The 22,967-nt window shown below is 43.6% G+C and overlaps 1 protein-coding gene across 1 annotated transcript in view; it reads right to left on the reverse strand.

Moving 5' to 3' along the window:
• Nucleotides 1-22,967, reverse strand: part of kirrel3a (kirre like nephrin family adhesion molecule 3a) — a 785,869-nt gene that overhangs the window by 33,852 nt on the left and 729,050 nt on the right. Inside the window, exons 11-12 of the mRNA XM_072238867.1 lie at nucleotides 22,458-22,656; nucleotides 5,835-5,942 (exon numbers count right to left, since the gene is read on the reverse strand). Of these exons, the coding sequence (XP_072094968.1) occupies nucleotides 5,835-5,942; nucleotides 22,458-22,656 (307 nt within the window). The remainder of the gene's footprint in view (nucleotides 1-5,834; nucleotides 5,943-22,457; nucleotides 22,657-22,967) is intronic.

Below are 22,967 nucleotides of genomic sequence, written 5' to 3' on the forward strand. Positions count from 1 at the left end.
ATTGAAGTAAGACTCACTGGTCTATAATTTCCTAGGCTATCTCTACTCCCTTTCTTGAATAATGAAACAACATCCGCAACCCTCCAATTTTCTGGAACCTCTCCTGTCCCCATTGATGATGCAAAGATCATCGCCAGAGGCTCAGCAATCTCCTCCATCGCCTCCCACATCTCGTCCGGTCCCGGTGACTTATCCAACTTGATGCTTTCCAAAAGCTCCTGTATATCCTCCTTCTTAATATCTACATGCTCAAGCTTTGCAGTCCACTCTAAGTCATCCCTACAATCACCAAGATCCGTTTCTGTAGTGAATACTGAAGCAAAGTACCCATTAAGTACCTGTGCTATCTCCTCCGGTTCCACACACACTTTTCCATGGTCACACTTGATTGGTCCTATTCTCCCACGTCTTATCCTCTTGCTCTTAACATAATGCCTTGGGGTTTTCCTTAATCCTGTCTGCCAAGGGTTACTCATGGCCCCTTCAGGCTCTCATTGATTTCTTTCTTGAGATCCTTCCTGTTAGCCTTATAATCTTCTAGCTTTCTATCATTAGCTAGGTTTTTGAACCTTTCATAAGCTCTTCTTTTCTTCTTGACTCGATTTACAACAGCTTTGGTCCACCACAGTTCCTGTACCCTACCATCCTTTCCCTGTCTCATTGGAACGTACCTATGCAGAACTCCACGCAAATATCACCTGAATATTTGCCACATTTCTTCCGTACATTTCCCTGAGAACATCTGTTTCCAATTTATGCTTCCAAGTTCCTGCCTGATAGCCTCATATTTCCCCTTACTCCAATTAAACGCTTTCCTAACTTGTCTGTTTCTATCCCTCTCCAATGCTATGGTAAAGGAGATAGAACTGTGATCACTATCTCCAAAATGCTCTCCCACTGAGAGATCTGACACCTGACCGGGTTCATTTCCCAATACCAGATCAAGTACAGCCTCTCCTCTTATCTACATATTGTGTCAAGAATTTTCTTGAACACACCTAACAAACTCCACCCCGTCTAAACCCCTCGCTCTAGGGACATGCCAATCGATATTTGGGAAATTAAAATCTCCCACCATGACAACTCTGTTATTATTACACCTTTCCGGAATCTGTCTCCCTATCTGCTCCTCGATATCCCTGTTACTATTGGGTGGTCTATAAAAAACACCCAGTAGAGTTATTGACGCTGTTCAAACCGTCGAAGAAATAACTGTCTCCTTTTAAACTCTTCTCGCTTTTAAAGTCTTCTTGCTGTTCTCACTGGCTGATGTCCTCGCACTTGCGCAGTCGTGCCCCGATCAAACCACTGAAAAAATATGCCCAGTTAATGCTTCAAGCCATGTGAAACGTAATCCAACCCGACACCTCCAACTTCACAACCCTTTGGGAGATGTAAAAAAAAGGAAAACCTTCCAGAAATACACTCAGAAGAAATTCTGTCCACTCTGATGTTGTAATTTAGGAAAAGTCAGTAAACTGTGGGGCCTCTTGGACATCAAAACCAACTGGAACAGATACCATGGGGACTCCAAGCTCAAAATTAATGTTAATTTTCTTTCTTACCACAAAGAGGAAGGCCATTCATCCTATTGCATCTATGCTAGGTGTCAGAGCAATCTTATCAATATTATTATGACACTTACTTTCCCATGACCTATCCTCTCACGTATGGCTTCTGGTTCTCCTAGCACCCACCTACACTAGGAAGTATTTACTGGAGACAATTCACCACAAAATTCAGTGACCATTGATGAAAGCCATTCCCAAACATTAGCCAGCTTCCAGCAGTTTCTTCCCTGGGATGTGCTGCAGTTTCCTCCTCAGCCATAGTTTAAGTCAAGGTACTGCACAATGAAGGAAAAGTCAATGGTATGCATGGTCAACAACGCTACAATTATAGGTTGCAGCCAGAAACCATTTCTGGAACAGGAAGTAAAAATTTAAATGAGCTTTGTCTGTTCCCTGGGTCTGTCTCCGATGTGTACACATTTTCTCTTCTTCTGGCTATCAGGTGGCCAGCTCGTGTTCTTGCTGTGTTCAGCTAAACACTTTCATTATTTCTGGCTGATCTGAGACCAAAAGGGCATGCACAGGGTGGAAGCTGTGCATATTGACAGGCTTGGCAGTGTTATCAGAGTGTAAACATGAGGCGAGGCAGCACAGCTGAGGCACACTGAAGCTTTCCTTCAACACAGCAGAGCTACGCTGTCAGTTTGTCTACTCTATGCTCGTGGCTGGAGGGCCATTCAACCCAACCACGCTACCCTACAGCAGTGGCCGAAATGCTAAAGATGCTGGATATTTGAAATGGAAAGGGAAAACGAAAAGCATTCGGGCTCTCACGACCAGACTATGCAGCAGTTTCTTCCCTCAAGCCATCAGACTCCTCAATACCCAGAGCCTGGACTGACACCAGCCTACTGCCCTCTACTGTGCCTACTGTCTTGTTTATTATTATTTATTGTAATGCCTGCACTGTTTTGTACACTTTATGCAGTCCTGGATAGGTCTGTAGTCTAGTGTAGTTTTTGTGTTTTTTTCTTACGTAGTTCAGTGTAGTCTTTGTATTGTTTCATGTAGCACCATGGTCCTGGAAAATGTCTCATTTTTACTATGTTCTGTACCAGCAGTTATGGTTGAAATGACAATAAAAAGTGACTTGACTTGAAGTGCTACATCTGCCCCTACACTTCCTCCCTCACTGCCATCCAGGGCCCTAAACAGTCCTTCCAGATGAGGTGACACTTCACCTGTGAGTCTGTCAGGGTCATATACTGTATTCAGTGCTTCTAGTGTGGCCTCTTGTATATTGGTGAGACACGACGTAGGCTGGGAGATCACTTCGCTGAGCACCCACACTCCGTCCACTCCAAAAAACGGGATCCTCCATTGGCCCCCCATATTAATTCCATTTCCCATTCCCATTCCGATGTGTCAATCCATGGCCTCCTCTACTGTCACAATGAGGCCACACTCAGGTTAGAAGAGCAACACCTTATATTCCATCTGGGTATCCTCCAACCTGATGGCATGAACATCGATTTCTCAAACTTTTGGTAATGCCCCCCTCCTTCACCATTCCCCATTCCCACTTTCTTCCCTCACCTTATCTCCTTGCCTGGCCATCACCTCCCCCTGGTGCTCCTCCCCCTTCCCTTTCTTTCATGGCCTTCTGTCCTCTCCTATCAGATTCCCCTTTCTCCAGCCCTTTATCTCTTCCATCAGTCAATTTCCCAGTTCTTTACTTCACTCCTCCCCCTCTCCTGGTTTCACCTGTCACCTATCACCTTGTGTTTCTTCCTCCCCTCCTCCCACTTTCATACTCTGACTCCTCATTTTTTTTCTCTGGTCCGGATGAAGAGTATTGGCCTGAAACATCAGCTGTACTCTTTTCCATAGATGCTGCCTAGCCTGCTGAGATCCTCTGGCATTTTGTGCGTGATGCCAGTACATTAACTGACCATTGTAAATTGCCTCTTAGTGTAGCTTAATAGCATGAAGAAAAATATCAAAAAGGGAGTTGATGGACATTAAGGAAGAAAACAATTTGCAAGGGTACAGACAAGTAGGAAGGAGGGAAAAGGACTATTAGGATTGTTACCTTGGGAACCAGCATGGAATTTTATTCGGCTGTAAGATGCTAACTTATCGGTGAATGTCAGATCACTAGACCGAGAGATAAATCTACAAGCCACTGAGTATCAGGCAGAGCATATTAAAGATGCATAAGAGCATTTACTTCTGGTGGAAAGCTGAAGGCAGAGCCTCACTTGTTGAAAGTGATTAGAACATAAGGGAGCTCCCACCTGAAGTGGTGGTTCATTGATGCCAGCGCCTGGTGTTAATTGCAGGTGAGGTGAGGAGGAACATGCAGGATGGTCTATCCACACCAGAGGGGGAAATTAAGCAGGAAGTCCAGAGGGATGCCGATTACAGTGAAGCTTAAGCATCCCAGCTCATGAACAACTCATGAACAATACTTTCACTGTGGGTTTTTAATGGAGGCTGGGGACTGGGGTGGAATGAACAGAGGAATGTCGACCGAGGTCAAAGTCTTGGGGAGGTGGGGTGGAGGGTCTAGGGAGGGAGCATCACATTTCATTAACGTGATGAGAATCAAGCTACTCTACAGCCGCACGGTACCTGGGAGAACTGGGTTCCTTGTAGCCGTTACCTGAGTTTTGTTTTCTGTTGGTGAAAGGAAAATGATGCCGTCTCAATGGTTTAATCTCTCTCAGACAGTTAGTCTTGGTGAAGGGAGGAAGCAATCTCTTCACCTGACAATGATCAATGCAGGTACCGGTTATCCACCACGAATGTATTTTGTGAGCTGGAATAAAGCATCCTGGAATATTAATTAATTAATTAATTACCTAAACGCTAACCTTCCCAGTTTAATATGCTGGCTTCCTGTATGTGACACATTTTACCTGGGCTCATTGTTGAATGGGTGCCAGAAATCTGCAGAGTGACATGGACAGTGCAGTGCGAGCAAGCAATTCAAATGCCAAAGGCATTATTTGATCACATACCCACCCGCTTTATTTTAGCATAGAGAGTTGTGGGCACAGCTCAGTCCATCACGGAAACCAGTCTCCTCTCCATAGACTCTGTCCACACTTGTCACTGCCCCAGCAACGTACTCAAGCACCCCACCCACCCCCACATATTGTCTCTTCTGCAACTCTCGCGACCCCCCCCCCAAACCAGGTTCAGGTCACACTGTTACAAGACTCTTGATGGGCCTTTTAACCTCACAGTTTACCTCTTCGTATCCTTTGAACCCTATTGCTATTCTTTCTCTATAACTGTGACTGTAACATTACATTCTGCATTCCATTATTGATTTTTCCATATACTGATGTGTTGAAATAATCTGTATGGATGGCATGCAAACTGAGGTTTTTCATTGTATCTTGATACATGTGTCAATAATAAAGTAATTAACAATTACCAATTTCTATAAACATGCAACTCCCAGCATCTAGATTCCAGAGAAGATACTCACTTACCCCATGCTCTTTTTGACTGGTCCCACACCAGCTGTGGTGGAGACTGAATGGTGAAGGTGGTTGGCAGGGGAGGTATGTCTAACTTGCTGGGGTAGTTAGGTGAAAGCTTGGAGGGCATGGGTGGAAGTATGGTTGAGAGCAGCCTGAAGGAGGAATCCCATGTGGATGAGGCAGAGGAAGATAAAGGTATGACAGGAACCTAACCTGATTCTCTGTAAGATTATGGCTGCTCTGGATCTCTATTCACCCCATCACCCCCACTCCCCCCGACATGAGCTGCCTCTTTCTGGAAGGGAGAGTCCCAGATGTTCTCCATCTCTGTGAGATAACCTGCTTCTTGAGTTCTGGGATGAGTTCCTGGCTCTGATTCTTATATCACATCTACTTATTGATGGAACATCCTATCCACCCAGCCACATGTAAACAGTTCAGTTGGATTGACCATTCTGAAATCTTTTGACATTTTGAAAAGCTCAGATTGCCATTCGTGCCAAGTTTCTTCAGGTTATCCCTGTAATCTAATCCTCCACCCGCTGCCAAGCTCTGGGCAAGACCCTGCCGTGGCGAGCAGCCTGTCCATGTGTGCTGTCACCAGAGCTCTGTGGAGATGAAACAAAGGTCCATTCCTTTGTAACCTGGCCCTCCTGAGAGAAAGGCAAATGCTCTGATTGTCTTTCTTTTTGTTCATTGTGCCTCACCACTTGTTTTAAACAGTTCATGCGGAGACTCACGACCTCCACACACTTCATTCCTTTTGCCGTCCGCTAAGTGTGCTTTATCTCTTCCACATGTGAGCTCCAGCTTAACTCGAGTCACTTACTTCTCTGGGAGCGCGAGCAGCAGATGACCATGATGGTTGCAAAGACAACAACGAATGCCACTCCAGCACCGACTGCCACACCGATGACGACAGCCAATGAGAGCGCCTCTGTAGGAAGCAAACAGAGTGGGCGTGACCAACTACTGTTAAAACTTTGGGCCCCATTGACACTGATAGCTTACTCATTACAGGTTTTGGAAATCACAGCTAAGCACACTGAAGGGCTGGCTACTTAATTGTCAAGGAGTCATGCAGCACAAAGACAAGCCCTTTGGCCTAACTATGTCCATGGTAACCTTCAAGTACTTGTGTACACTAATCCCAGCTACCAGCACTTGGTCCATAGCCTTCTACACACTGATGATTCAGGTGTCTAGATCTTTCTTAATTGTTGTGAGCACCTCTGCCTTCACTATCCCTCAGGCACTGTATTGCAAATTCCAAGCTTTTCGATCAGCTCTGAACCTTTTATCCCTTATCCTAAACCTGTGCCCTCTAGTTATTGATACCTCTGTTATGGGGAGCTATCTTTCTACTTTACCTACTGTGTCTGTGGCCATTATAGTTTATCATGCTTTGATTCTTCGTGGGCTGAGAAACTAGGTCAAATTCTTATTTTGCAGGATTAATGAGCTCACAAAGGCACCAGATGTCACACAGAAGCAGACCCATTCCTGATCATGTGCCCTAACCACCATCTTAGATTAGGATAGACGAGAGGCATTGTTCACCCATGCTTGAAGCCGGCGATATGTATTGTCCACACTTCCTTTGGTGGCTTGTTGCTTCTTGCAGGTGCTGTAATTATGAGCTTTGAATGCCAAGTAGCTTTAGAGTCTCAGACGTCACCATTCTTGTGAAGGTGTTTGACCTCTTCCTAAAACTCCAAATGTTGAAACATGGGTGCTCCTGAAATACTCGCCCCGCCCATGGGGCTTACTATCGGGATAGCCGGTGGCATAGTAGCGTAGCATTTAGCATGATGCTTTACAGCGCCAATGATCGGAAGATCGGGGTTCAATTCCTGCCACTGTCTGTAAGGCGTTTGTATGTTCTCCCTGTGACTACGTGGGTGGCCTCCAGGTGCTCAGATTCCTCCCACATTCCCAAAAGATGTATGGATTAGGATTAGTTAATTGTGGGCATGGTACATTGGCGCCAAAAGCATGGCAACACTTGCAGGTGGCTCCCTCAGCACATGTTTACGCTGTGTTGGTCGTTGAAGCAAATGATGCATTTCACTGAATGTTTCGATATTTTGACAAATAGAGCTTACCTAATCTTATCTGACAAATAAAGCTGTCCTAACGAAGGGTCTCGGCCTGAAACGTCGACTGTACCTCTTCCTAGAGATGCTGCCTGGCCTGCTGCGTTCACCAGCAACTTTGATGTGTCTTGCTTAACTAATCGTATTCTATTTTTTCTTATCTTGCCTTGTCTTATCACTGGTCCATTGTAACAGCTGTTCCCATGGTAGGGAATCACCATTTTAATGCTTGGAATCTTAATTTTTGAGGAAAGCACTGCCAATCAAGCCTTGGTGTTCTAAACAGGACTCTTGGTGGTGGGACTCTAAACCAATAGAAAGGACATGTAAAATTGCATTTGCATCACCGATACTTGAGGTTTATTCTAGCTTTGAGAAAGAAAAATGTAAGATAAAAGCAGAAAATCCTGGAATTACTCCACAGGTCATGCAGCGTCTGCAGAGAGAACAAAGGAGTTAACTTTGCAGAATTAGGAAATATTGAAATGGAACAAAGCTTGTGATGGAGAGGCATATGAGAGGGGACAGAAAGGATAAGCTGTAGTAGGAAAGAGACCAGGAGGGATTGACACCTCGCCAGAGATATCTCTATCACCTGCTGTCACCAGGCACCATCTTTTCATCACTTAATCTCACTTGCTTTCTAAACCGTTATTGACACTCTGCTGATCTCTACACCCCCGTCTCTTCTGTGTAAACTTAAATATGTTTGGTTTCTAGCTCTTCCTAGTTCCATCAAAAGGTCATCAAAATGAAATATCAACTCACTCTCTCCCCACAGATGTTGCATGGATGACCTTATGAGGATTTCCAGTATTACCAGATTTCCAGTTTCTGATGTATTTTGCTTCTGCATGCATTTAAGCTTTCTTTAATGCTGTGTGTAAGCAGGGATATTTATTAAACCTAGATAAATGTACTATTGACTAATTAAATATTAATAGATACACTAATCCATTAAAAATCAATTAGATATCAAGCAAGTATAAACGTTTGCTAATTGAATGTATTGATCAGGTTGTGACGGGAATGGCAGGTCAGATGAAGTGCTGTGGTTACAACATATGGAATTGAATGAGATCCTCGGAATCCTCATCAGTGTAATTGTCTTGCCCCGGAATCTGAACTGCAGAATTTAGAATTGCAGAGAGGTCTCTCGCCCCAACAATCCAAGGCCATATACCAGAAGCAATGCTCTTGCTGAGCCCTCAGCATCATCGCAGATCCCTCCCACGCGTCCCACAATCTCTCGGATCTCCACCCGTCAGTCAGAATGTACCACAGTCTCAAAACAAGGTTTGTTAGGGTGGGTAATGGCTTCTTCCCCCAGGCAGTGAGATGTCTAAACACCCAGTACACATTATTTATGACAATGCCAGGAGTATTATACTGCTGTATATATAACTATATGTTGTATATGTACTTTATGTCAACTTGTACAGTATATACATCTACAGAATTGTTTTTATTACTGTATCTGTTAATATTATCTTACATGCTGTACTGTGTTTTGCACGTTGATCCCAGAGGAATGTTGTTTCATTTACTGTATACCTGAATGACAATAAGCTTGAACTTGAACTTTACCATGATTTAGTGAAGGCGAGGGTCAATTAGACAATTTGATCTGGGAAGCAGGTGCATTCTTTAAGTTCAAAATTAGCCTTATTTGGGACAGAAAGACATGGCTGTAAGTCGGGTAGTTCTGGAGACTGAGGCTGCAGTGACAGAGGACGCTCAGCCTTTGACCTTGGACGACAAGTGCAGGTCAATTGCTGCAAGGAAGGCTTTGGAGTCAAGTGCTAGAATCTGGAGCAGAACACAAACTACTGGAGGACTTGGCAGGTAAGGCTGCATCTACGGAGGGAAATGGACAGTTGACGTTTCGGGCTGAGGCCCTTCTTCTGGACTGAAAGAGTAGGAGATAGACAGTATAAAGTGTGAGGAGAAGGAGTGGAGCTTGAGCTGGCGGGTGATTGGTGGATCCTGGTAAGGAAGGTTGATAGGCAGATGGAGGAGGGAAGAGTGTGAATAGCCATGGAGGCTGGGAGGAGAAAGGTAGAAGCAGATGGTGGAATCTGATAGGAAAGGAAGGTGGAGCATGGAATCAAATAAGGGAGGTGGAGAGGGAAGAAATAAGTGGAGGAGGGAATGAAAACGAGTGACGGAGCTGAGGGTTGGGGTGGTTGTAAATGTATGGCAGGAACTGGGTAGATCATGAGGAGAGAGGTAAGGAACAGAAGGGGCAGAGTGATGTGAAATTGGTTTGTGGCGAAGACAGATAATATGTCCCAGACAAACTGATAGAGGAGACCATTTGCAGGTGCGAGTGGATGTGGGGGAGTGTCAATGAATGTGACTTTCGCTGAGGGCTGTGGAGTCAGAGGGACAAACATTGTACACTGTTGCCAGCCCAGTGACTGGGTTAACAGGCATGTGCTCAGACTGGAGAGCAATGTGCTGTGGGAAAGAAAAATATTAATTTGTCCCGGTTCACAGAACAACAAATACCACAGGTGGAACTAGAGAGGGGGAGCCAGTGTGGGGATCCAGGATTTGAATTAAGAATCAGATTTACAAAATGAATTCTGTCTGGCGTTTTACCTTGGCTATGTGATCTAGAATGAAACACGTGAGGGAATTAGATGGTGTGGAGTTTGATTCCTGGGGAACAGGCAGCTGTAGAAAGGAAAGAGGGATCTTTCCACTGGGCAGGTATCACTTAGAGTTATCAAGGTGTAGACTAATAAAGCATGAAATAGGACCTTCAGTCCAACATGCCCATGTCTACCAAAATTCCCATCCAAGCTAGTTCCTCCCATATTGCTCTAATCCTCACTCCTCTTTGTATTTATTCAAGTGCTCCTTAAATGATGCCATTGTGCATGCCTCTAGTTTCTGATTCCCTTTCCCTGGGAGGGAAAACTGTGTGCATTCACCCAATCACTGCTCTTCAGGTTTTTAAATCCTTCTGTAAGGTCACCCCTCAGTATCCTACACTCCAAAGAATAATGTCCCAGGAGACACAAGAGACTGGAGATGCTGGAATCTGGAGCAACATGCGCAAAGCTGGAGGAAATGAACAGGTTAGTCCGAGTCTATGGGGGAAATGGATAGTTGATGTTTTAAGTCAGCTTGAAACATTAGCTCTCCATTTCCTTCTATAGATGCTGCCTGACCTGCTGAGTTCCTCCAACATTTTGTGTGTTGAATAAAGTGCTAGCCCGGCCAAGCTCTATAACACAGGCCTGGCAACATTTTCAGAAATCTTCTTCAAAGTTCAAAGTTAAAAGTAAGTTTATTATCAAAGTACATATATGTCACTATATACAACCCTGAGATTCATTTTGGGGCATACTCAATAAATTCATTATAGAATAATAACTATAATAGAATCGATGAATGACCGCCACAACTTGGGCATTCAACCAGTGTACAATAAACAAAAAACTGTGCAAACACAAAAACAAATAAATAATAATAATAAATAAGCAATAAATATCGAGAACATGAGATGAAGAGTCCTTGAAAGTGAGTCCATTGGTTGTGGGATCATAAGTTGAAGTGAAGTTGAGTGAAGTTGTCCCACTTGGTTCAAGACCCTGATGGTTGAGGGACTCTTTCCAGCCTAATGATGCCTTTCCAATAAAAACGTGACCACAATTTTGCACAATTCTCCAGAATCAGTCTCACTAATGTCTTGTACAACTGCAAACAGCATCTAAACTTTGATACTCAGTGCCTAACTGATGAAGGCCAGTGTGCCAGGTATCTTCTGAAGCACCCTGTGACACCACTTTCAGGGAATAGGTATCTATACTCCTGTGTCCCCAGGACACTACCATTCACTGTGGAAGTTTCACCCTCATTTGATTTCCCAAAATGCAAAACTGTACAGTGATTTGAATAGAATGCTATTGCTATATCCTGGCCCACGTATACAGCTAGCCAGAATCCTCCTGAAGTTTTTTCTTATAAACATCTTAATTCTCTATGATGAGCTTATTTTACTGTCATCTATAAAGTTATTAACAATGTCTTGTACACTTTCATCCAAATAATTTCTATGAATGATCAACAGCAAAAGTCCCTGAAGCAAAAACTAAACTGCTGAATGAAATCTGCAAGTCAGGCAACATCTGTGAAGGCAAAACAACATAGAACATAGAAATCTACAGCACACTACAGGCCCTTCGGCCCACAATGTTGTGCCGACCGTGTAACCTACTCCAGAAACTGCCTAGAATTTCCCTCTATTTTTCCAAGCTCCATGTACCTATCTAAGAGACCCTATTGTTTCCGTCTCTACCACCGTCACTGGCAGTGCATTCCACGCACCCACCACTCTCTGTGTGAAAAACTTACCTCTGTCATCCCCTCAGTACCTATTTCCAAGCACCTTAAAACTATGCCTCCTTGTGTTAGCCATTTCAGCCCCGGGAAAAAGCCTCTGGCTATCCACACGATGACGAAGGAGTGGTTTTGTTTCAGATTGAGACCAAGTGGAAGGAAGATTTAAAGAGGTGAGAAGGAGGGGTGAGATAAGCAGCTGGTGAGTGACGGTGGAACGAGCTGAAGTGAGTGATGACCGGTAGATGGAGTGAAGCGGTGGAGAGGAAAGGAGAGTAGAGAGACACAGGCTGGTGGATGATGGGTGGAAACAGATAAGGAAACATCAAAGACAATGAAGGCAGATGAAGTGAGGTGGGGAAAGTAGCGACAGAGGCTGAAAGCCAGAAAAATGTAGGATGATATGCAGATGGGGAATGGATAAAGAGGGTCGAAGAGCAGGAACTTGGCTGGATTACTCACCACAGCACCCAACTGATCTTTGAACATAACCTTTAGACTCACTTTCAAAGACTCGACAACTCATGTACCCATTATTTATTATTATCATGTTGTATTTTTTCATCCTTGCACAATTTTTCCCTCTTTGAGTGTAGTTTTTTTCATTGATTCTACTGCACTTTGTTCTACTGTGAATGCCTTCAAGAAAAAGAATTTCAGGGTAGTAATGGTGACATATACTGTACGTACTTTAATAATAAAATTTATTTTGAACTTTGGAATACGTGGTTGAAGGGCAGATAGAGATAAGAGTCCTTGCCTTTATTTGTTGAGGAATTGCGTTCAAAAGTTAGGAAGTTAGGTTAATGCTTTGTAAGACTCTAGTTAGGCTGCATCTGAATAATTGCATTCAGTTCTGGACACCCACTTATAGGAAGGATGTCGAAGCTTTGGAGAATGTGCAGAAGTTTACCAGGATGCTGCCTGGATTAGTGGTTATGTGCTACAGGGAGTATCTGGACAAACTTGGCTTGTTTTCTCTGGAGCAGCAGAGGCCCAGGGTTGCTCTGATAGAAGTTTACAAAATTATGAGAGACATAGACTAGATTGCCAATATCTACCACCGGGGGTTGAAATGTTGAACATTAGAGGGTTTCATTTAAGGTGAGAGGGAGGGGTTAAGCTCAAAGGAGATGTGCAAAGCAAGTTCTAATACAGAGTGTTAGGTGCCTGGGATGATCGTGGAACCAAATAGGATAAAAGCATTCAAGAGACTCTTCGATAGACACATGAATGTACAGGGAATGGAGGATATGGACATTGTGTAGGCAGAAGGGATTAGTTTAGTAATTACCAATTTAATTAGTTTGGCATGGCATTGTTGGCCAAAAGGTCTGTTCCGGTGCTGTACTGTTTTACATTCTATGTTCCAAATCAGAAGTTAGAATCAATCATTCTGGGTGAGATGTGGACCGGTGGGAGTAGTCTATAGGACTCCGAACATTCATTTATTAATTGGACAGAATATCACTAGACAAGTGATTGGGGCTTGTACCAATGGTACTGCAATAAACAAGAGGACTAGAAACTTACTACAGATGAGGAACATTAGTCTAATTTTTGATGTGAAACATTAATTCGTTGCTCTTTCTACAGATGCCGCCTGACCTGCTAAGTGTTTCCAGCATCTGTTTTTGTTCCAGCATATGCAGTTTTTAAAAATGTTTCGTTCAGAATCAAGTACGTTTTGTCAGTTATTCTCGTCTCATAATTGCAAAATCATGTTTAACATATTTATTTGGAATTGTCGGAGGATAAAATAAATTGGATGAATATATCTACATGTGATGCATCTGGATTTCCAAAAGGCATTTGACAAGGCAATACAAAATTGTTTAATTGTAAAAACAAAGTGGGTAGGCTTGAAGATGTAATTTTCAAGCTGTAGTGAGTAGTGTTTCAGAGGGAATTGTGCTGGGTAACAATTTATATTAATGAATTGGATAAAGTGATGAACAAGATTGCTAGTCATACAAAGACAGGTGGGAGAGTAAAACAACAAATGAGTGAAGAAAAAGATGGCACATTCGGTATAACGAAGAAAAATGTAAGATTGTCAACTTGATTCGGAAGGCTATTACTTTGTTAGTGTGAGACTTAAAATGTTAGTGTTTATAGAGAAATGAATGTTCTCAAAACAAACTCAGAAAGTCAGCAGATATAGCAAGTAATTAGGGAAACAAAAAATAAATAGGTTTACATTGCAAGGATAATTTATTTATTTATTGATACGGCGCAGGTTAGGCCCTTCTGGCACTCAGAGGCGTGCCACCCCAGCAACCCCTCAATCCTGATTAGCCTTAACCTAATCACGGGACAATTCACAATGACCAAGTAATCTACCCGGTATGTCTTTGGACTGTGGGAGGAAACCGAGCACCCGGACAAAACCCATGCATTCCACAGGGAGGATGTATAGAAACTCCTTACAGAATGGTGCTGGAATTGAACCCAAACTCTGGAACATGCTGAGCTGTAGTACTGTCACGCTAAACGCTACTCGTTTACGTAGTAATGGATGTCTATATGTAACTGTAGAGGGCTGTCATGAGACCCCACTCAGCATTATGAATATAGTTATGATGCCTTGGAAGCACTTCAGAGCAGTTCCACTCAGATAATTCCTGGAATGAAGGAATTGTCTGTGAGGGGACCATTGAGAAGAATGAGGCAAATCTCTTTGGAGATTTCAAGAAGATGAGATGATCTCATTCACACAATAGATGCAACAAAGAAAAGCAGAGTAATGTCAGAGAGTAGATTAGGCTCCTGGGTTAAGCTCCAATGGAAGAGAATAATCCAAAGTCTGGGTCATAGTGCATGGAAACATTCTCATTGACCCAACTGATCCATGCCAACTAAGGTTCTTACATTAATTTATTTACAGTACTAGTCAGAAGTCTGCGGCACATATACATATGTGGGTCTCTATCATGGACTGAGAGAGGGAAGGAGGCCAGGATGGAACGCTCCTCCATTCAAATGTGGGATTCAGGATACCTGACAGCTTCCACGATGACTACATCTGTGGGAAGTGCACCCAACTTCAGCGCCTGACTGACCGGGCCAAGGAATTGGAGCTGGAGTTGGATGCACTCAGGATCATTCAGGAGGCCGAAGATATTATAGACGAGACTTTTGAAGAGGTGGTCACATCTAGCGTACAGCCTTCAGACAGTAGATGGGTGACCACAAGGAGAGATAAGGGGATTAAGAAGTCAGTACAGGGTTACCCCGTGGCTATTCCCCTCAGCAATAAGTATACCTCTTTAGATGCTGCTGGGAGGATGACCCATCAGATCACAGTAGCAGCTGCCAGGCTGGTGGCACTATGGCTGGCTCTGAGCCTCGACAGAGAAGGGTAAAGTCAGACAGTGCGGTAGTTATAGAGGACTCGATAGTTAGGGAGACAGAAAGGAGACTCTGTGGCCACAAAAGAGACACCATGATGATATGTTGCCTCCCGGGTGCTAGGGTCCATGATGGATTGGAGTGGCTGCAGGATATTCTCAAGGGGGAGGGTGAACAGCCAGAGGTTGTGGTACATATTGGTACCAATGATGTAGGCAGAATAGGGGAAGAGGTCCTACATGCTGAGTATACAGAGTTAGGAAAGAGACTGAAGAGAAGGACCTCTAAGGTTGTAATCTTGGATTACTCCCTATGCCACGGGGTGATAGCACGGATGAATGAGTGGCTGCCCAGATGGGGTAGGGGGCAGAGTTTCAAGTTCTTGAATCATTGGAACCTTTTTTGGAGAAGGGATGACCTGTACAAGAGGGATGGGTTGCACTGGAGCTGGAAGGGAACCAATCCCCTTGCTGGGAGGTTTACTGACATTACTCTGGAGAGTTTCAGCTAGTTTTGCAAGGGGCTGGGAACCCAAACTCCAGGTCAGTAAGGGAATGATCGGACCAGAAGGTAGATGTCAGGGAAAGTACTGAAAGGCAAAATCGAATTAACTGGTATGATGGGTCAGATAGTTTGAAGTGTTTATATTATAATGCGTGGAGTATTATGGGTAAGGGTGATGAACCTAGAGTATGGATCAGTACATGGAACTACAATATTTTAGGCATTACTGAAACGTGGCTGAGAGAGGGGCAGGAATGGGTGATTAATATACCAGGTTTTTGAAGTTTTAGAAAAGATAGAGGAGGAAGTAAAAGAGGGAGTGGAGTTGCACTACTAATCAGGGACAATATCACAGCTGCACTGAAGGAAGACATAATGGAGCAGTCAAACTCTGAGTCCATTTGGGTGGAACTCAGGAATAGGAAGGGTGCAATCCCACTGATGGAATTGTACTACAGACCCCCCAGTAGACACCGGGACATCGAGGAACAGATATCTAATCAGATTAAGGAAATACGCAAAAATAATAGGGTTGTTGTCATGGAAGATTTCAACATCCCTGATATAAACTGGGACCTTCTTAGTGTAAGGGGTTTAGTTGGGACTGAATTTGTTAAGTGTATCCAGGAAGATTTCTTTAATCAATATGTGGACAATTCAACAAGAGGAGGGGCCGTACTGGACCTGGTGTTGAGTAATGAGCCTGGCCAATGACAGACATTTCAGTGGGTGAACAGTTAGGGAACAGTGACCACAAGTCCTTAACTTTCAGGATTGCTATAGGACAGGTATGGTCCTTGTAGGAGAGTTTTAAATTGGAGTAGGGCAAATTACAAGGGCATTAGGCAGGAATTAATTAATTAATTAAGCATTAATTGGGAACACCTTTTCTCTGGCAAGCCCATATCAGACATGTGGAGGGTGTTTAAAGATCAATTGCACCGAGTACAGGAAAGGTATGTTCTTGTTAGAAGGAAGGATGGGGATGGTAAGATAAGAGAACCTTGGATGTCTAGAGAGCTGATAAATTTTGTCAAGAAGAAAAATTATCTAAAGCTATGGAATTCAGGACATGAGGATGATAAAGAAGCTAGAAATGAACTAAAGAAGGGAATTAGGAAATCCAGGAAGGACCATGAAAAGTCCTTGTTAAGTAGGATTAAGGTGAATCCCACAGTCCTTTACTGTGCCTATTGTCTTGTTTATTAATTATTGTACTGTCTTGCACTGTTTTGTACACTTTATGTAGTCCTGTGTAGGTCTGAAGTCTAGTGTAGTTTTGTGTTGTTTCATGTAGCACCATGGTCCTGGAGGAATGTTGTTTCGTCTTTACTGTGTACTGTACCAGCAGTTATGGTTGAAATGACAATAAAATTGACTTGACTTGGCATTCTACAGATACATCAAGTGTAAAAAGATAACTAGGGAGAGGGCGGGGCCACTCAAGGATAAAGGGGGAAACATTTGCTTGGATGCACAGAATTTGAGTGAGGTAATTAGTGAGTACTTTTTTCAGTATTTACCAAGGAAAAGAATATGAAGGATCAGGAGATTAGTGCTGAGTGTATAAATACATTAGGGTGTTTAGAGGTCAAGGAGAAGGATGTGTTGCACCTCCTAATGAGTATTAAGGTGGACAGGTCCCCAGCATCTGATGGGATTTACCCCAGATTATTGAAGAAGCCAAGAGATGGGATTGTTGGGCCTTGACCAATATCCTTGTGTCCTCTCTAGCTACAAACGGGGTCCTGGGGGACTGATGAGTGGCTAGTGTCGTACCTCTATTTAAGAAGGGAACAAGGGAAAATTCTGGGATTTATAGACTGGTGAGTGCCATGTCAGTTGTAGGGAAATTGCAGGAGAAAATTCTGAGGGATAGGATATGTGAACATTTGGAAACCCGTAGCCTAATTAGGGAGAGCCAGCATGGTTTAGAGTGTGGTGAGTTGTGCCTTATCAACTTGTTTGAGTTTTTTCACAAGGTGACGAGAGAGATTGATGAAGGTAGGACAGTGGATGTAGTCTGTATGGATTTTAGCAAGGCATTTGACAAAGTCCCTCATGGGAAGCTTGGGATCCATGGCGAATTGGCTGTTTGGATTCAGAACTGGTTGGCACGTAGAAGACAGAGGGTAGTGGCTGAAGAGACTTATTCAAGCTGAAGGTCTGTGGACTTCCACAGGGATCTGTGCTGTGACCTCTGCTGTTTGTGATAAGTCCATAAGACTTTAACACACAGGAGAAGAATTTGGCCATTTGCCCATATTGAGTCTGCCCACCGTTTAATTATGGTTGATCCTTCTTTGTTCCCTCCTCAGCCCCATTCTTCCACCTTCACCCCATAACCTTTGATGCCGTGTCCAATCAGGAACCTATCAAGCTCTGCCTTAAATACACCCAACAACCTGGCCTCCACAGCTGCCTGTGGTAACAAATTCCACAAATTCACCACCCTCTGGCTAAAGAAATTTTTTCTCATCTCTGGTTTAAATGGATACCACTTTATCCTGATGGCCTCTTGTCCTAGACTCCCCCACCATGGGAAACATCCTTTCCACATCTACTCTGTCTAGGCCTTTCAACATTCAAAAGGTTTCATTGAGATCCCCCCTCATCCTCCTAACGTCCAGTGAGTACAGACCCAAAGACATCAAACATTCCTCTTTCATATCCAGAATCATCCTTGTGAACCTCCTCTGGACCCTCACCAATGCCAGCACGTCTTTTCTAAGATGAGGGGGCCCAAAACTGTTCATGATACTCAAGGTGAGGCCTCACCAGTGCCTTATAAAGCCTCGGTATCACATCCCTGCTCTTGTATTCTAGACCTCTTGAAGTGAATGCTAACATTGCATTTGCCTTCCTCACCACCAACTCCACCAGCAAGTTAACCTAAATGGTGTTCTGCACAAGGACTACCAAGTCCCTCTGCATCTCAGATTTTTGGATTTTCTCCCCGTTTAGAAAATAATCCCCACATTTATTTCTACTACCAAAGTGCATGACCATGCATTTTCCAACATTATATTTCATTTGCCACTTTCTTGCTCATTCTCTGAATCTGTCTAAGTCCTTCTGCAGTCTACCTATTTCTGCAACACTGCCTGCCCCCTCCATCAATCTTTGTATCATCTGCAAACTTGTCAACATAGCCATCTATTCCATTAGCTAAAACATTGATATACAACATAAAAAGAGGTGGTCCCAACACTGACCCCTACGAAACAACACTAGTCACTGGCAGCCAACCAGAAAAGGATCCTTTTATTCCCACTAACTGCCTCCTGCCTATCAGCCAATGGTCTAACCTTGCCAGTAACTTTCCTGTAATACCATGGGCTCTTAACTTGGTAAGCAGTCTCATGTGAGGCACCTTGTCAAAGACCTTCTGAAAGTCCAAATATACAACATCCACTGCATCCCCTTTAACTATCCCACATGTAATCTCCTCAAAGAATTCCAACAGGTTCATCAGGCAAAATTTTCCCTTAAGGAAACTATGCTAACTTTATCCTATCTTGTGTCACCAAGTACTCCAGAACCTCACCCTTAACAATCAACTCCAACATCTCCCAACCACTGAGGCCTGACTAATTGGTTGATAATTTCCTTTCTGCTGCCTTCCTTCTTTCTTAAAGAGTGGAGTGACATTTGCAATTTTCCAGTCCTCTGGCATCATGCCAGAGTCCAATTATTTTTGGAAGATCATTACTAATGCCTCCACAATCTCTAACGCTACCTCTTTCAGAACCCTAGGGTGCCGTTCATCTGGTCTGGGTGACTTATGTACCCTTAGGTCTTTCAGCTTTTTGAGCATCTTCTCCATTGTAATAGTAACTGCACTCACGTCTCTTCCCTCACGCTCTTCAACATCTGATACACTGCTAGTGTCCTCCACAGAGAAGACTGATGCAAAATACTCATTTATTTTTCCTTGTCTCCATTACTACTTCTCCGGCCTCATTTTCTAGCGGTCCTATATCCACTCTCATTTCTCTTTTATTTTTTACATACTTGGAAAAGCTTTTACTATCCCCTTGGATATTGCTTGCGAGCTTGCTTTCATATTTCATCTTTTCCCTCCTAATGATTCTTTTGGTTGCTCTCTGTAGGTTTTTAAAAGCTTCCCAATCCTCTGTCTTACCACTAATTTTTGTGCTGGTGTATGCCCTGTGTTTTGCTCTTACATTACTTCCCTTGCCAGCCACGGTTGTACTATTTTGCCATTTGAGTATTTCTTTGTTTTTGGAATACATCTATCCTGCACCTTCCTAATTTTTTCCCAGAAACTCACACCATTGCTGTTCTGCTGTCATCCCTGCCTGCAGCTTCTTTCAATTTACTTTGGCCAACTCCTCTCTCATACCATTGTACTTTCCTTTACTCCACTAAAATACTTCTACTGCAGATTTTACTTTCTTCATATCAAATTTCAAGTTGAACTCAATTATATTGTGATCGCTACCTCCTCAGGGTCCTTTTACCTTAAGCTCCCTAATCACCTCCAGTTCATTACATAACACCCAGTCCAGTATAGCTGATCCCCTAGTAGGTTCAACGACAAACTGCTCTAAAAAGTCATCTCGTAGGCATTTAACAAACTTACTCTCTTGAGGTCCATTATCAACCTGATTTTCCCAATTGACTTTCATGTTGCAATCTCCCATGACTGTCACAACATTTCCCTTTTAATATGCCTTTTCTATTTCCTGTGGTAACCCATTGTGATGTTTATAAATGACCTGGATGAAAATGTAGATGGGTGGGTGTGGTTGTGGATCGTGCAGAAGACCTGCGAAGAATACAGCACAATATAGATCAGTTGCAGATATGGGCTGAGAAATGGTAGATGGAGTTTAACCTGATAAGTGTGAGGTGTTGCACCTTGGTAGGGCTAATGCAAGTACACTGTTAAGGGCAAGATCCTTAACAGTGTTGCTGAGCAGAGGGATCTTGGGGTGCAAGTTCATAGCTCCTTAAAAGTGGCTACACAGGTTGGTAAGGTGTTGAAGAAGGTTTACAGAATGCTTGCTTTTATTAGTTGAGGCATTGAGTTCAAAAGTCAAGAGGTTGCGTTGCAACTTTATAAAAGTCTGATTTGGCTACATCTGGAGTATTGCATACAATTCTGGTTGCCCCACTATAGGAAGAATGTCGAGGCTTTGGAGAGGGTGAAGAAGAGGTTAACCAGGATGCTGCCTGGTTTCGAGGGCATGTGTTATCATGAAAGGCTGGATAAACTTGGGTTGTTTTCTCTGGAGCATAAGTAGCTGAGGGGAGATCTGATAGAGGTTTATAAGATTATGAGAGGCATAGATAGAGTGGACAGAGTATCTGCTTCTCAGTGTTGAAATGTCTAATACCAGAGGGCGTGCATTGAAGGTGAGAGGGGGTAGGTCCAAGGGGGATGTGAGGGGTAAGTTTTTCACTCAGAGTGGTGGATGCCTGGAATGCGCTGCCTGGTTTGGTGGTGCAGGCAAATACATTAAAGGCTTTTAAGAGACGTTTGGATAGGCATATTAATGTGAGGAAGATGGAGGGATGTGGACTTGGTGTAGGTACAAGGGGTTAGTGTTTGGGTGTTTTTGATTTGCTTTTTAGTTGGCTTGGCCCAACATTGTGGGCTGATTGGCCTTTTCCTGTGTCGTACTCTTCTATGTTCTACATTCTACCCCCTGCCCCTGGCACTCCTTCTCTGCCACCTGACCCACACCTCTCCCACAGTGCTCTACTCTCACCATTCCCAACATCCTTTGCTCCCACCAGTTTTACAAACTCACTTTCTGCTCCACAGTAAGGTATAAAAGTCTTAGGCGCCCTAGCTATATATATGTGCCTAAGACTTTTGCATACTGTACTTTAGAGATACAGCACGGTAATAGTCCCTTCTGGGATGTTCTGCCCATTTATATCCATGTGACCAATTAACATACTAACCCATACGTCTTTGGAATGTGGGAAGGAACTGGAGCACCGAGAGAAAACTCATGTGGTCCTGGGGAGAACATACAAACTCCTTACAGACAGCAGTGAAATTGAACCTGGATTGCTGGTAGTGTAATAGCATTACACTAACTGTTACGCTACTGTGAGACCTCACTATGCCGTCCAAGATTCCCAAAGTGAGGGTAAAGACCAAGGGTGGAATGATAGCTAGGGGAGTCACTGTCATGAAATGCTGAGTCTCCCGAATCTGGGTTTGAAATGTCATCTGGGTCACAGAGTGGAACTACAACTGGTTGAGAGCAAGGTGGTGGGTTTGAGCACAGAAGTGTGAAGTTTTTGCCATGTAGCAGCAAGGAGATTACTTACGGAAGCAATTGAGAAATCATTTCTCAAGGTGAGTGGGAGACAGAGAAGGGTTTAGGTCAGGGGGATTGAGGCAAGAATCCAGATGCCCTAGAGTGCCAGTGGTAGAGGGATAATCTGATTGAAATATATAAATTTATGAGAGACAAAGGTGGGTTAGACAGAGTATTTTTCCAAAGATAGAAATGTCAAATACTAGAGGACATGGCTTAAAGGCTGGGGTGGGGGGAAAGGTGGGAACGTAAGGGGCAAGGTTTTTATACGGAGAGTAGTAAGTACTTGGAATGGATTATCAGGGCTAGTTGTGGGAACGGGCAGTTTGCTGGAATTTAAAAGGCTAGTAGAGAGACTCGTGAAGATGAATGGAATGGAGGGATGTAGGTGATATATGTATAGGAGGAGGACATTTTCCATCATGATCAGTACAACATCATGGGCCGAATGGTCTGCCCAGTGCTCTGCTCGTCTATGATCTATAAATAGATGATGGAGTGGAGTTGGTGAGGAGGAACAGTATGACTGACAGCAAGAAAAGTGTTGAAGATGAACATTCAGAATTACAGGAATTTCCTCTGTGAGTTTCCAAGGATGTAATATTCTTGCCAAGGATGACACTGGCCAGACAAGTGCTAAGAGAGTGAATAATTGGGTTGAAAGCCAGTATTCATGCACTTCTAGGGAAAGGGTGGGCTAGGGCAGAATGTTAAAGACCCTTAACTGGAATAAAACACAGGAGTATCCAACCCTACATGATCCTAAATGTGGATGGGACATTAAAAGGGTGGCCAGGTAAGATTGAAGGCAATGGGTGCAGAAGCTAATTGGTTCCTTGTGTAGCCTACCTTGTTCTTTTAGCCGAATGATTTCTGTGTCCGAGCCAAAGCTGTTCCAAGCCGTGCAGTTGTAAATTGTCTGAAAGTCAGCCCGCACAATGTTACTGATTGTCAGTGTTGAGATCACGCCTTCCTCCATGCTCACTGTTTCCACTGTGTAGCGCCCTGAGGTACCTGATTCCAGAATGTTCTCCTTCCAAGACCAAGCCTGGGTGTATCCAATAGAGCAAAAGGACAGATTAAGTTATCAACTGCTTTCCAAAAACATCACGCATGTCATCATTTACCAAGTTCCACAGGTGCGAGGAGCCCATAACTCCTTTGTCACTTGTGATTATGATGGATGTTCTGTACTTGTGAAAAGCACTAGATAAACGCAAGCTCCTATCTGAGTGCAAGTATCCGACTCTGAGTTTCAAGACCCTTCCTGGGAAAGAATGAAAGGTCATAATAGGAGATTAGATCCCATCATCCTGTGCCAAGGCAAATACCTCCACAGCCTCCTCCCCATTGATAAGC

This window comes from Mobula birostris, chromosome 20 (genome assembly GCF_030028105.1).
Source record: "Mobula birostris isolate sMobBir1 chromosome 20, sMobBir1.hap1, whole genome shotgun sequence".
NCBI lineage: Eukaryota > Metazoa > Chordata > Chondrichthyes > Myliobatiformes > Myliobatidae > Mobula > Mobula birostris.